Below are 15,561 nucleotides of genomic sequence, written 5' to 3'. Positions count from 1 at the left end.
TAAATGTTATATATAATGTTTTTAAAATCTATATAGCTAAGAGATTATTTTAAGGAGGGTTCAAATAAATAGAATATGTATATATTTAAATATTTATAACCCTGAGACATTCTGAGACATTCTGCTTCTAAAAAATAATACTTAAGAAGCAATCTTATAATATCCAAAGAAGTAAATGAGATGAAAGGAAAGGAAAGGAAAGGAAAGGAAAGGAAAGGAAAGGAAAGGAAAGGAAAGGAAAGGAAAGGATTCACAGGCCACTTTTTTTCAAGGCTGATATTTTGAGAACTTTGGACATGGAAATGCTGGGAATTGAACCAGTTCTCTGCCTGCAAAACATATCCTGTTTCACTAATCTATGGTGAATATGGGCAATAAGGGTGAATAAAATAGATGGAAATATCTATTATGGGAAATGTTTTTGTAATTCATATGTTGGCATTGCTTCATTTATTTACTGATGTAGGTGAGCAACTTTCTCTCTGAAACCTCTCATAGCTTTTCTTCCAGAGAGATAAATGAAATGTCCCCACTTTCACCTAACCACGGCCCTGCAGGAGCCCATTCCAAACCAAGATGATGCCAAACTGACAAAATGTATGTCAAGATGTCACAATAAAAGCTCTTTATTTTTGTATGTGCATTGGAAACATCTCATGCATGTAGATAAAGGCCAGAGTTTGCATCATGTTGCATGTTTTGTCACTTGTCTCCCTTATTGCCATGGGCAACTGTGGACAGCACATACATGACCTGGAAACATTAGCTTTTCTACCACTTCCCATTGGTGTTGCCATCATCCTGTTCTTAGCTTATGAGTGAGATGGACTTAAGTTATCGTTAGCTGTACCAGTGTTAAAATAGTGTTTTCTCCTTATTTTGACACCATCCCAAAGCAGCCTAAAGTGTGTGAAATCTGCTAGGCTTAATACTATGGGGAAAGGTTAGGTGACTGGCAGTGATTGGCCACAAAAGCAGGATGGGAAGTGCCAATAGGAATAGCAAGGATGGGCAGCTAGCACCACAATTTTGGGAAAGGCCCAAAGACATTCATAGAGCTTATAGTTAAAATGTTTTTTGAGAAATTTTTATCTTCCTTATGAAACTGCTCTCAGCCATATCTTAGGGCAGAAGGATTTATCCTTAGCAATTGTATCTTCATGTATAGCACTGTTATTTTTTCTTGTTCAAATCAATAAACAAACTTTAGTTTTATGTAGGAAAACAAAGGTAAGGTGTGCAAAGACCCAACTTCCAACTTAACTTGCTCTTGGACTTGGAGACTGAGGAAATTGTTCTTCTGTTTTTAATGATAGTTCCATTTTGCTTTTAAATGCTTATTGTTACATTGTTTTGCTAATATAGGTGGGTATGAGGTCATTAAACTAGTTAAACAGTGATGCTAAACATAAGAATGAACTGTTTGCCCAGTACTGTGCCTTATTGGTATGTTTCATGGGTTTGATATACGTTCTCATAAAAGTAAAATCATTGGTGCAAAATATTACTCAGTGCTAATGTCATGAGTAAGAATGGCGAGCAGGGGGCTCTCACCCAGACTGTCAAGCGCATGCGTAGCACTGAGGAACTGTTCAGCCATTCAAAGAGACACAGATCGGGACCGCCTTAACCTTTGGGGTTTATATGGCTGGGTTTTTCCCACGCTTCCTCAGTTTGTTAGGATTCTTGTTAAGTACTAGTAATAAATATTAGAGACCGAGTCATTGTCTCAGTGTGTTTCCTGGTAGTCAGGACAGCTGATTTTGTCAGGAAGATATAATTACATTTGGTTCAAAAGCTAGATAAGACAGTGGATTATCCTTACAGAACGAAATATTTGTGGAGGACTACAAACTATTCATATTTTATTTTAAAAGACTTGTTTAAAAATTAGATCTTAAGCATGATTAATAAAAAATATTAAAACTGAAGCTGCTGTTGGAACCTCTAATTTAGCTGGTTATTTCTTTGTCTTAGAGTATACATATATATATATATATATATATATACACATACATACATACATACATACAGTTGTCTTCTTTTTATGAATGGTTTATTGAAAAAACATTATTGTATAAGAAGTATGTTCTTTGGATAAGATAAGGCAAGCCCAAAGTATAACAAAGTTAGGACTTGGTGAATCCTGTATTTTAACCAGATTAACCATAGATACCTGGGGCAATTATAAATAAAATATAAAACCAAGAAAAATGAATTACAGGAGAAAAAAACAAACTTCCATAGAATATATATAAAAAACCTTACAAAATCTCATAAGTAAAGAGCCAGTGAATAGTCTTTATTGTCTGTCAAAACTTCCTTTCAGCACAATGTGCCACAACAGAGGTGCAGCTTCCACAAAGATCTTACCCACTAGTCTACCTTCTTAGGTATTGGAAATATTTATTTATTTATCTGTTCAATTGTGTCCAGTCCTCGGAGACTGCCTGGACAAGTCCCTGCAGTTTTCTTGGCAAGGTTTTTCAGAATTGGTTTGTCATTGCCTCCTTCCTAGGGCTGAGAGAGTGTCAGCACCTGCTCATTCAAGCATTCACACACACAGTCAAGAAACTGGATTTCTTTGAACTGTTTTATTGAAGCGTAATGAACGGTAAGCTGCGAATAAAGACTTCCCGCCAAAACCTACTTTAAACTACATTCCCTTAGCTAGTTCCCTTTCCCATGAAATGTGTCACTCCCTCTCCCAACCAGATGGTATTCCTGTCGTATCTCAACCTCCTGTCCTTCATGTGCTTATAGCCAAAACAATCTCTTACATTCCAACTTCACACACCTCCTCCCATCTTCTTCCCATCCTGCAACTTATGAGAATGACACAATGGGAGATGTCCTGATAAGGGTTTCTGTGAAACCTTTGATCAGGGAATCTGACAGAGAGAGTGATTGGCCCAGGGTTACCCAGCTGGCTCTGAGCCTAAGGCAGGATTAGAACTCACAGTCTCCCGATTTCTAGCCTGGTATCTTAACCGCTACACCAAACTGGCTCTCAATTGAATATTAGCCACTAATTAATTAATTAGAAGAAATAAGTCTTTTAAAATAAAATATGAATAGTTTGTAGTCCTCCACAAATATTTCTAATTTATGGAAAAAGTTGGTATTTAGGAATTCTTGACATCAGCCAGGAACATTCATTAGCAATTACTATGCACATCTGAGACTGCTAAAACATAAAGCGTGTATAAAGTGAGGACAGAAGAAACCTGAGTGATTTCCATTTCCCTCCTTCTGTATTTATAATGGTGAATTTGATTCACAGCTCTTCTGTTCAGCTCTTAATCATTAGAGCCAGAGAAAGAGGAAGTATCAACCTCTTGCTTTGTATTTCCCAGTTTATGTTAAAATAACCACTGTAAATTCTTTCCTGTAATTCTTAAAAGTGAGGACATTTTATTTTATGGACCTTTTAGTTATAAAATGCCTTATTTTATATTATGAAATTGTGGTTAATTGTAATATATTATTGTTTCAATTCTTATCTTATTCTGCACATAATAAAAACTGCTGCTACTACTACTAAGTACTTCCAGTTCAGTTCTATGAATGATATTCCAGATTTTTAAAATATTTTCTCTTAGTTTCTTGCTTGGTTTACAGGTATCCAAGGCTCCCCCTTACCCAACCACAAACTGAAACTCTGGCCTCAGAATTAGTTAAATTTCAGTTTCAATGTCCTTGTCAACAACAACAATAACAAAAAGTTTTTGAATATTGAATTATGCCTATTTACACCTGAACAATCTTATTGTTTTTAAATTATGACATTAGTGACACCTGGGCAATTCTGTTGTTTTTTAGCAGATTTTCTTTTGCCTGATTAAGTCAGTGAATAATCTTCTGCTAAAATATAATGTGAACTGTCATTCTTTTTTTTTTTTCTATTACCCTCTGCATTGGCTTATTCCATACAGCAGGAAAAATGTATGTTAGTTAAAAGTCTTTATTTGTTAGTTGTGTTTTGTAGGAAATTAATTAAATTAATGTCTATTCTTGCCAACATTTATTGTTACTTTTACAGAAGGAAGTTAATGAAAGACTGATGCCTAAAAATCTAGCGTAGACTGTAAAAGTGAATTTAATTAACTGAAAATTATTATTTTTTGCATAGTTAATTACACTGTTTTCTTAAAAGGGAAAGCAATTGGAATGAGAGGAATGAATTTAATTTAAATTTTGATTGATATATTTTCTCATTCAGAATATGGGTTGGATTCAGATTATCATCTCTCTTTCCCCCCTAGTCTGCAGAAGTCTTTGAAAATGCTTTCTGCTGACTTGCTGAATGGAGGGGACTGAGGCATATGGGGAAAAAGGGAGTATTATGGAAAATCAGGTGGAAAAATGGAAGCCAAAAGTCCTAACAGCTTCCTTTTGGATGAAATACAATATATTCCACGTGTAAAATGTTATAGCATTGTGTGTCCCTGGTTGATTATTTATTGATGTCATGCTTGGGCGACAAGTCGGTCAATTCCTGTCACAACCAACGGATCAACATTTGATTGATCCAAAAAGCGGACACTGCACAAGTGGGAAAATGCTAGGAAGAAAAAAAATACTAACATTTTGAACATAACATTAATACTAGGAAGAAAAAAATACTAACATTACTTCATAAAGATGTTGTGTAACATATACATAAAATAGTACCAAAACAACAACAACACCAACTGTAAATTCTAAAATATTAAATCTATTTAACACCGCCTAGAGTTGTACAAAATAAAGGCAGGTTGTAAATCTAATGATATTTATTTGTTTGTTTATTTAAAACATTTATATAGCCACCCATCTTAAAACAACTCTGGGTGGCTTACAACCAATAAACAGTACAAAAACAGTATAAAACAGTATAAAACTGACAGCAATAAAAATAAAAACAGAAAAATCTGGCGCCACAGCCTCACTTCTCTAATGCACCCACATTCTCATCCCAGCCTGGCCTTGCCTTGTTTAACGCCTGGAGAAGATAGATAGATAGATATATCGAAAATATTTTACTCTTCTTTCATTGTGGAAGCTAAGTGAAATTCATACAGTTCCATTTAGATTGACCAATCCCAAATCTACTTCAGCAAAACAGTTCAGATGTGCTGCACAGGAGCTTTTGAAATGGAATCTCCAAAGGCTCTTTTAACAAGCTTTGTTACTGATAGGGTCACACAGAATAGTTGGGGGCACTAATTGGGGAAAAAGCACATTCTGATGGTTAAGGGTCTTATGGCTTCCATTTATGTCATTCAAAAAATGTGTGACATTGTTTAATTGATTTATTAAAATGGAAAAGTAAACGAAGAACATACTGAATTTACCAAGCCCAATAAAGACAATGATGGAAGGGAGGGATTCATGTAGAACAGAGTCAGGTTTTCAATGTCTGATTTAGAACTGGTGAAAATTATGAATTCTTTTCCATTTTTCCCCCAGGCAACAGATGTTACAAAGGCAAAACATGAATGAGAAAACATTTAGGGAATGTGTGACGCATGTAATGACAAGGGAGAGATTTGAGCAATCCAAGGCAAAAGTCAAAGCCATGAAGGAACCTCGTTTGAAAAAATTATATACATTACCTCTCATTGGCAGTTCAGGCACTGCAGTGCCTATTGCGAAGTATGATGGTTAAGAAGGTAATGTAAAATATGGAAAGTGATCATAAACTTAATTTTGATGTGTCATTTAAATGTTTCAGATAAAATACTAAATCATCTCCTAACTAACCTTGTATCTGTTTCTTCTAGTGCTGATTTTGAGAGAGAGCTCAGAAAAAAGAGGTTGATGATTAAATATAATACATAAATTGAAATATTTCAGCATTTCCAAATGAAGAAGAAAACACAGCTGTAGCCTGTTGTGCTAATTGTTAGCAAATGTTGACTTTTAAGCAGCAAACATTTCAAGCATGCATACAATTACCTCTGTATTTAGCTTTAAAATTAAATTATTCAATGCCATATAAAAATAATTGGGGAAAAATTCACTGGTTGCTAATGTAGCCAAGTAGCATGAGTGTAATTAAACATGTTAACTATACTTATTGCAGGCAGGACTGCTGGAGCTTTGCCTCAGTGATTCCTTCGTAACTGTATATAGAACAATGCCATAAGCTATTAGCTCTCGATAGAATGTATTTTCAGTTGCTCTCTGGCTATGCCTAATGCAATAATTTGGTCCCAGCTGCTAACTTTCATTAACATGCTGTGTACTTTGATTAGTTTCATTAGCTGCTTTCCTATGTGTAATTAATTATGTTTCTAGTTGATTCTACTTTAATTCTTTGTATATATATTTCTCCGTGTGTGTCATGGACAGGAATGGAAAACCCAGGCAATTGGTAGGAGAGAGGTAAGGCAATTCCTTGTTTCTCCTAATTCAGTCATCAACATATTTTAATTTTATACAGCCATTTAAAGACCTCCACCATTTTATGTAAGTGTCCTTTCATTTTTTGTAGAGTGCTCTTTTCGCAATTTAGACATGATACCATAGGCAGGATGAGATCTTCTCTTTTAATTATTATTTTGCCCTGTACATCCATATGGGATGCAGAGAATGATGTTATGGAGAGCTGGGACCAAGCTACACATTATATCATTCATGCATTAATTACTACTTTAATTGAAAAGAAAAAATGAAAATTTTAACATTATCCCTCGGGTGATTCCATTTTGGATCTGGGCAGGGAGTGGGGTGTTCCCGCCATTTCCTTTGTAAAGAAGCAGTTTTCTTCTTTATAGTTGGTTGTCTATTTTACATAATACCATGTCATATTCTTGTGCTGCTCAGTTTGAGATTGTTGTTTGGGTTTCAGTTTCTAATTATGAATTGACACACACAGTGGTAAGGATTGGTTACTTGTTACAATATTATTCTTGTTTTCCAAATTTGTATCACCAACCAAATTTATATTAGCCAATCAAGTATCACTTTTTGAGATTCTCCTCTATGCCCAAAGTTTCCTGCTAATTTTTCTTAATATGTATTGTGTTTCTTTTCTAAGCCCATAATGCTCTGAACTCCAATTATGCTTCTGTAACATTTACAGTTACAGAAATGGATACTGGTTATTTTTAGGGTCTGTCCCCCTCCCTGCTTTTTAATACATACATACATACATACATACATATATAAAATCTTCAGATTCTATAATGAAGTAATAGTTTGTCCCACAGGGACTGCAGTTTTGAAAAAAGGAATATTACTGAAACTCACATTTTGTTCACAATATTCTCACAAGGACCATGTGAAACTGAATATATTTTTCTAAGCATAATGTTTCTCCGGTGTCATCTAGAAGCTCTGCCAGACTTCACACCAAGGCAGTGCAGTTAATACCAGCTCTCCAAAAACTCAGCCCTACTTCACAGACTTGAGATGCTACTTAAGTTGTTTTATTGCAGACAAGAAAGAGGATATATAGAAAATCTGCTTATTGCAAAACATAGGAATGAAGCCCTAGATACTTGCCAAGATTGAAATTGTAGGCGTTCTCTTACCATCTTTTTGAGTCAATGGATTCTCAGCCATTTTCACAGCCTTGAGATCTAGAGAATCTGTTCCATGTTTACATTAATGGTTCTGTCTGGCAGAGAATCATTTGTAGCTGTCTTGCCAGCCCCGTAGAGCCTGGAGGAAGCTACAACAAAGAACCAAATCATTATTCTTTGTTGTAGACTTTGGCAAAAATGCCGGTCTGTGTGTTGGTGATGGTGGGGAAATAATGCTGAGAAAGGACTGTAATATTTCTAAAGATTAATTTAAAAGGATAGGATGGAGCATGATGAGTCAGGGAAAATAACAGAGGTTATACTCTAGCTTGGTATTATTTCAGACTTAAAAGACCATTAGCTGCTAGATAAACAATAAAATTACTTACTGTATCACATCATTGCTGCTCATCAGAGAAAACCATGGATTTTAACTTTCAACCTCTGCTCATAGTTTTGCTTTTCAGTAAATCATATATATTCCATTTGATAGCTCCAGTTGCTTTTTAAGAGAGGCTCATCTTTATAATCAGATATACATGCTTACTCATTTCCAAAGGCACTTTTGGCACTCAACACTTTTATACGTGTGATATCTATAGACAGTCTGCAGCCCTCAGCCCCTTTATTTGTGGCCTCCGAATCCCCAAGATCATATGTAGAAACTTGATGGTAAATTGCTGAGCCATTTCCCACTGATTTTCAACAGGAAAACAAACAACGCAGAAAACTTAAAGAGTCCCTCCTTGGGAGGGAGATAGGCGGTGATAAAATTTGGTAAATAAATAAAGGGCAGGCCTACTAGTAGAGATCTGATTGTGGATCGTTCTCACCACTTGTAGTGGCATGCAAATAAATCAACATTTCTTCTTTTAAATATATGTATATACTTTTTGTTCAACCTTTGAACAAGATGGCAGATTTGCTCTTTTTACCATTCCTTATAGTCAATTATTTATTTAATTTTTATCCCGCCTTTATTATTTTTATAAATAACTCAAGGCAGTGAACTTACCTAATACTCCTTCCTCCTCCTATTTTCCCCATAACAGCAACCCTGTGAGGTGTAAAGCTACTCATTCAGGTGTTGGTTATCTCCTTTAAAGCCCTGCATGGCATGGGACCAGGGTACCTGAGGGACTGTCTCATTCCCGTAACATCGACCCGCCCCACCCGGTCAGGCAGGAGGGCATGCTACAGACCCCATCAGCAAAGGAATTTCATCTAGCGGGGTCCAGGAGGCGAGCCTTCTCTGCAGTAGTGCCCGCCCTTTGGAATATTCTGCCCCCGGAGTTGAGATGGGTTTCCTTGCTCTCAGCCTTCCAGAAGAATTTGAAGACCTGGTTCTGCCGCCTTGCTTGGGATGGGGAGGGTAACAGCTCCACCTGGGGGTGGTTGGCATCATAGCACCCCCTATTGATTGTGATTCCATCTCCACTTGGATTTTATATTCACTTTCTATTTAAATTTTAATGGTAAATTAGGTGGATATGTTTTTAGTATCATTTTATTGTAAACCGCCCAGAGTCCCCCATTGGGGGAGATGGGTGGTGGCATAAATTTAATAAAATAAAATAAATAAATAAATAAAATAAATCCTGTGAGGTGAGTTGGGCTGAGAGAGAGTGACTGGCCCAAGGTCACCCAGCCAGCTTTTATGCCTAAGGCGGGACTAGAACTCTCAGTCTCCTGGTTTCTAGCCCGTTGCCTTAACCACTAGACCAAACTGGCTCTGGTTAATTTGTTAATTAACAAAATTAATTTTGTTAATTTCCTTTAAAAGAATGCACTTTTGCAGTTTTATTTTCCCATACTTTTATATACAATTGGTAGTAATTTTAAAATATGGCTTTTTATGTAAGATCATGTATTGCCATACATATATGTCCATCATTCTATTGCCTTTTGGGGTAAGCAACTTTATACACAGAACAGAAAAAGAGTATGAATTAGTAAGCCAAATATATTAGAAGCATAAGAAACGTGGGTAAAACTATACAAACATCTTCATTCCTTTCTATCCTTGCAAATCATTCTTGTTTTCACCATGCCCATATATTACTCCATAACAGCCTTTTCTTTAAACTTCTCACCTCTCTCATTTTGAGGATTTCATCAGCTCCATCCAACCATAATTTCCATAGTCTTCCCTTCCTCTTGACACATTCACTTCTCACATATTTGTTTGGCAATTCAGCCCGCAATTATGCTCTCTATATAATCAGCCAGCAACAAAATATTATTGCGTACACAACTACATGCACTTTTTGTGTCCCCAGCCGTTACATCTATAATGTCAACATAAGCATTCCTTACACATTTATCCATAAATGCATTAAAAACCAAGAGGACATCAAACAGCCTTGTCTTACTCCTTGCTGAAAGTTGACCATTTGCTAAGCATTCTGTTTATTCTCATGCATAGTATACTTTCATCATCTACTTTGTAATTCAGCAACTAACCTTTATTTCCATATTCATGTAAAACATGCCATAATTCAGGCCTATTTACTTTACCATATGCTTTCTCTAACTCAACAAATATACCGGGAACTTTTTTTCTCACCTTCCTACTTTTTCGATGATTTCCTAAACAGCAAAAATCTGGCTACACATACCCTGCCCACTATAAAGCTGCACTACGCATCCCAAATTTTGTTTATTGTCTCCTCTTCTGCTGTTTTAATCAGAATTCTGCCAAACTTCTCCCAGAGACACAAATCCCCCCACCCCCCATTGCATTTATTCTTGTTACACTTCCTTTTGTGTAGAGTAACAATAACAACATTCTTTTAGTTATCAGGCACAGATGCAGATTTTCCTTTTATACCAAAGAGAGTCAATGCAGGGCTATCTTGAGTTTCTTATCCCTTCCTATTTTTCTGGGCTAAATTCATGTTTTTTTAACAGCTGCTGCATATCTTCTTCAAGGATATCTCCATATTCCTCTACGTTGGTCCATTACCGGGCTTGAGTCCAGGCCAAGAAAATAACTTGAGAAAACATTTCAGACAAGCCCCTCCCTAGTTCACATGAAGATAAAGTGAGGGAGGAGGAAGTACATTCAGACTTGCAAGATTCTGCTACTATAACTGTTACAATAAAAGTAGTCCTGATTTATATGGCATTGGTTTCTTAGTCTGATCTACCTTGTTGGGCTGACAATTGCATAAAATTACAAACTGCAAATGGGGATTAGAGAACACTGACATATTTTAATTCAATGTTTATTTTGTATTTATTTTGCTATTTTATATAATTCTCAAACATTAACTTTAATCTGATTAATAAATCTCATTTTTCTTAATTGATATAAATTAAACAAAATGATCCTTTATATTTCAGATTATCTTTGTTTACTTCTGTGCCATTTAAGTACAGGTAGTCCTCAAGTTATGACCATTCGTTCAGTGACCATTCAAAGTTACAACAGCACTGAACAAAGGGACTTACGAGTGGTCCCCTAAGTTCTGGCCATTGCAGTGGCCCCGTGGTCACATGAATAAAATCCAAGCACCAGCTCACACTTAAGACTGGTTGCAGCATCCTGCGTTCACAAGATTGCCATTTCCCTGCCAACTTACCATAAGCAAAGTCAATGGGGAAGCCAGCAGGGAAGGTCACAAGTCACCTGGATAAGTTTCCCCCACCCCCAGCTTTTCTTTGTTCACATGCACCATGCCCTCCTTTCCCCCTTCGCTCGCACACACCCCATGCCCTCTTTCCCCAACTGCTCTATGCTCACATGCACTGTACACCCTCTCTCCTGGCCTCCCTGTGTTTGCCTGCATGCACACACACTGCACCCTCTTTCCCTGGCCTTCCTGTACTTGCATGCACCCCACATGCTGTTTCCCTGGCCTTCCTGAGCTTGCAGTGCACTGCAGTACCCCACTCCTGCAACTCATGCATGATTTGCACTGGGCCTCCCAGAAACTCCCCACCCACCTGTGGCACCCCCTCACTCTTTACTCTCTCAGCTTCCTAGCTTCCCACTGAATGACCCATGCATCAGGAGTTATGACAACAATTTTAATTAATTAATTAAAATTAATTTAATTCTAATAATCATATTAAACCCAAAACCAAACATTTATTTTTAATTATACCTTAAAAATCTTAATCCAAAGGATTAAAGATAAATGAAATCAGCCAAACCCTAAAAGCAATTCAGATAAATATTCTTCAACCCTTATCCCACTTCAAAATAAACCAGAGTATTTACATATCCCCACAATGTGCACAGAGCTTTTTTCTTAAAAAAACCAAACAGCGGAACTGCCTCCCTCAAAAACTCCGACTTCTCTTCAGAACTCCCATACACAATAACCCCTTCTTTTCCATGGTGTCCCATCAGAAGATCAATTTCACTTGTGGCTTGCAACTCAATCTTTCCCTTTAATTTCTTCAACTCAACTATCCAATCTTCATCCAGCATTTCAACAGAAGTCCCGATCTCACTCTTAGAAGAGACATTTCTGTCACTGTTAAATTCCTCAGTTTCATCCATGACATCCCCAACCAGATGATACATTTTAGACCTCATATTTTACACAAAGTCCTGAATGTCTTGCATAAAAACTTGGTAGGAATCAGAAAGAATCTGTTTAAAATCTCAGTGAAAGTCAGAGAAAGTCTGCTTAAACTCCTCCATGTCTCAAGCAGTAGATTATGGTGCCCCCTAGGAGCTTAACCAGAGAAAGTCTAAGATATGAAAGAATTTAGAATGTGTTTTATACAAGTGAGATAAGAGAGTTCCCCAGGGAAAGTAGAAGCAGAAAACAAAGTTCAAAAAACAGCTGATTCAACTTGTAGGAAAATGCTAGTATCTTCAAATTTAGTATAAAAATAATAACAGGGAGACAATTATTTATTCTCAATCCTCTTTAATATTTGGATGGAAAACAGAGTCCAAAACTTAAAAAGATTTTTTTTAAAAAAAAATCCAGAAATAACAATAAGCACAAAGAGAGATCGCTTCTCCTTGCTGTAGAAAGTCTCTCTTGGGATACACATACTTAAAAGAAATATAAATTGGGTGATTTAGAAATGGGGTGGCCAGTCTTAGTATCTCTTTGAGGCTACAGTGCAGCTTGGAAATGGTGATGTCCCAGCCTCCTGGCTGCTCTTACCAGTCAAAAAATGTGAGATTTTTCCAAGACCAGCAAAAATCATTAGCTGTAGTCATGTCAAGGAGAAACAGAAGAGATTGGATGATGTTTTTTTTTTAATAATAGGAAGTTCTACATAAATGTATGAAATTATTTTCAGTTACTATGCTTTATTCTAAATAAATACTACTAAATAACAGTAAAATGGTTAAAATCTATGTACATTATATGCTGTAATATACATTATATGTTGAGTATATGTACATTATATGCTGAGTATATAATGAAGAGTTAGTTATATATTTGCAAGATAGAAGCAGCTGAAGTAAAATTCCTTCTGGTAAACAACTATATCTTTGTTTGGGGAAAAGGATCTCCCACATATTTTACATAATGGTTTAGTCTTGTGCAGTGCAGTTCACCAAGATATTTTTAGGCTTTGGATTCAGTGGTCCTACAGAAGCTTTCAAAACTAACAACAATAATTGCCATATGTCTGTGTTGGGAATAGCTGCCATTTCACTGTAGAAATGAATAAAGTGTATTTAAAGGAAAAATCATGAAATTATTACAATTGAATTATGTATATGCCCAGCCAATGGTGGGGGGGAGGAGGGGGGAAGGAGATATTATGGCAAACAATGTAAGCCCCATCATGTTTATGTCAGCCAGGTGTGGTGGCTACTGTCATGTCTGAAACTCATTCTATTCTTTTTTCCCCTCCTTTCTTCTCTAAAAAGACACATGGCATGAGAGAATATCTCCTTTGTGTTATCATTCCCCAGAGAGATTTATAAATTATCATGAAAATATGCCGACAGTGGGCATGTTGGCTGATTTGATTCATTCAAAATCACTTCTCAGTTGATATAGAAATGTGAGCTTTATTCAGTTAAGCAGCCCAGTTAAAGAAAAAAAGAAATCTGATTTTGCCTGCTACATTTACCCTATAAATGTTCTTGATGAGATCAACAAGGGTATATTATGCAAACTAAGAATATCACCATGTGCTGAAAGACACATACTTTTCACAGATGTTTGTGTTTATTTCCAATGTAATTTTCACTCCTTGTTCCAGGTAGTGAAATCCCAAACCCCTCAGGGTATTGTCAGCAGTCATCAAGTCTAAACATAATGGCCCATGAGCAAGTCCTATTGAACACTGTGGGACTTATTTTACAGTAGACATACATGGGATTGAACTATAAACATTTATTGCTTCCTTCAGAGTTCAAACAGGCATTTTGCTTGAAAAGGAATCTCCAATTTCATCTCAAAGTACAAAACCCTTTAGTCTCTCTTTGACGTTCCTCAGATATTTCATCTGAAAAGGAATCTCTTCACTTTGCTTTGAACATTACTTTCAGTGAGATTTTGGGACCAATCCTTTTTTCAAGACTCAGTATTATATATTATGTTCTTATTTAAACACACATATAGTGTGATATAAAAGAATGTACTCATGCCGTGTATTTTTAATCTTTGAATATAAATTTTCAGTAGAACTTTCCAGTAGATGGCAGCATCATTCAGTCATTTTAAAAGGCAGTACTGAATAAATGGCAACAAAAATCTCATTTAATTGTGAAGGAAATGTTAATAGCTGTCCAGAAACGCTCTTATAAAGGTATCCATGTTTGATGAAGGCACCAAATATTTGATTATTACTTGATTTTCATATTAATAAACACTTGAACAAATTGGAGGATAATTTTACTTTAATTCATGATAAAATGAATCTTTGTTTGCCTGACCAGGCCTTTTTTTTTCTTTTCTTCTTTTTTTTAACAGATACAATATAACAAGGATGAACACAAAGGGAGTAAAAATGTAGCTGAGTTTTATAGATCAGATTTGCTTTAAAGATCGACCAGCAAGCTATGATAAATTGTTGTAGTTATGAACAGGAAGTATTTAATTCAGAGTCCATCAGAAACATGGAATTTGAAAAGTCCCTTTGCTTTAGAGAGGGCATTATTTAAATAACTAAAATACTCCATTTTTTTTTCTTTTCCCAGATTGCAACATTCTACAAGCTTATGCTACTCGAGCTGTGTATTTCTTACATAGCTTCTGTGCAAAGAATCTTGCACATTAAAAGGAACTGGCCACAAATTGGAGGTTCCTGATACAATCACATGGCACAAAATAGGCATATTTAGGCATAACACATAACAATGTACATCTATTCCATATACAAAAGCAGTACATACTCTGTGGAAATTGAAATAATGCTCTGGCTGCCAGGAAGTCAAGAATAAATGCTTAAAAATCCTGTCCTCTGCAAATTTTAGTGTGACAATCAGATATGAACCTCTAGATCACAATCACCTCAGAATCAAATCTATGGACTAATGAACATATTCACACAATGAAAATCCAAGGTTCACCTCACAAGATTGGCCTCCCTACAGTCAAAGCACAATTATGAATAGTGTTATATTGCTGAGGGTAGTTTTATTTTTGCTCATAGTAGTCTTTCAGTCCACACCACATTGTGTGTGTCTGTGTTTTTTCCCATGAATGGAGCCAATAATACTATGTAGTTCATAGTAGATAAGCCAGGATTTCACATTTGAATTCTGGGATATATTAGGAATGAATTGACTTTTTTCCATTGTTGGCTCAGGATATTTTATACAAACTCTTTCCCTCCTAAATCTAATTTTGGCTTTTCATCCTGAGAAGTAAACTGTTGTAACAGTTGAAAAGCAAAATAACAATCTCCGTATTATCCTTTGGGTAGAAAATCAGCTAAATTGTTTTCAACAACAAATGTTCTGGTTTATTTGGGGGAGGCAGCAGGCCTGTTTACCATGCTGTTTGACACCTGTTCTTAGAAACATTGCTTAGAAACTTGCTAGTATTAGTGCTGTGTCCTTGGTTGCATAATGTAGGAGGAATATCTAGCAGAGTTGTGATTTGGTCAGAGAAATTTC

At 36.1% G+C, this 15,561-nt stretch overlaps 1 protein-coding gene across 1 annotated transcript in view; it reads left to right on the top strand.

Moving 5' to 3' along the window:
- LRRIQ3 (leucine rich repeats and IQ motif containing 3) overlaps positions 1-14,739 on the top strand; it is a 48,071-nt gene extending 33,332 nt beyond the window's left edge. Inside the window, exons 7-8 of the mRNA XM_063299860.1 lie at positions 5,452-5,654; positions 14,414-14,739. Of these exons, the coding sequence (XP_063155930.1) occupies positions 5,452-5,650 (199 nt within the window). The 3' untranslated portion in view covers positions 5,651-5,654; positions 14,414-14,739. The remainder of the gene's footprint in view (positions 1-5,451; positions 5,655-14,413) is intronic.
- The last annotated feature ends 822 nt before the right edge of the window (positions 14,740-15,561 follow it).

This window comes from Candoia aspera, chromosome 3 (genome assembly GCF_035149785.1).
Source record: "Candoia aspera isolate rCanAsp1 chromosome 3, rCanAsp1.hap2, whole genome shotgun sequence".
Taxonomy (NCBI): domain Eukaryota; kingdom Metazoa; phylum Chordata; class Lepidosauria; order Squamata; family Boidae; genus Candoia; species Candoia aspera.
This window is presented reverse-complemented; position numbering and strand designations above follow the sequence as displayed.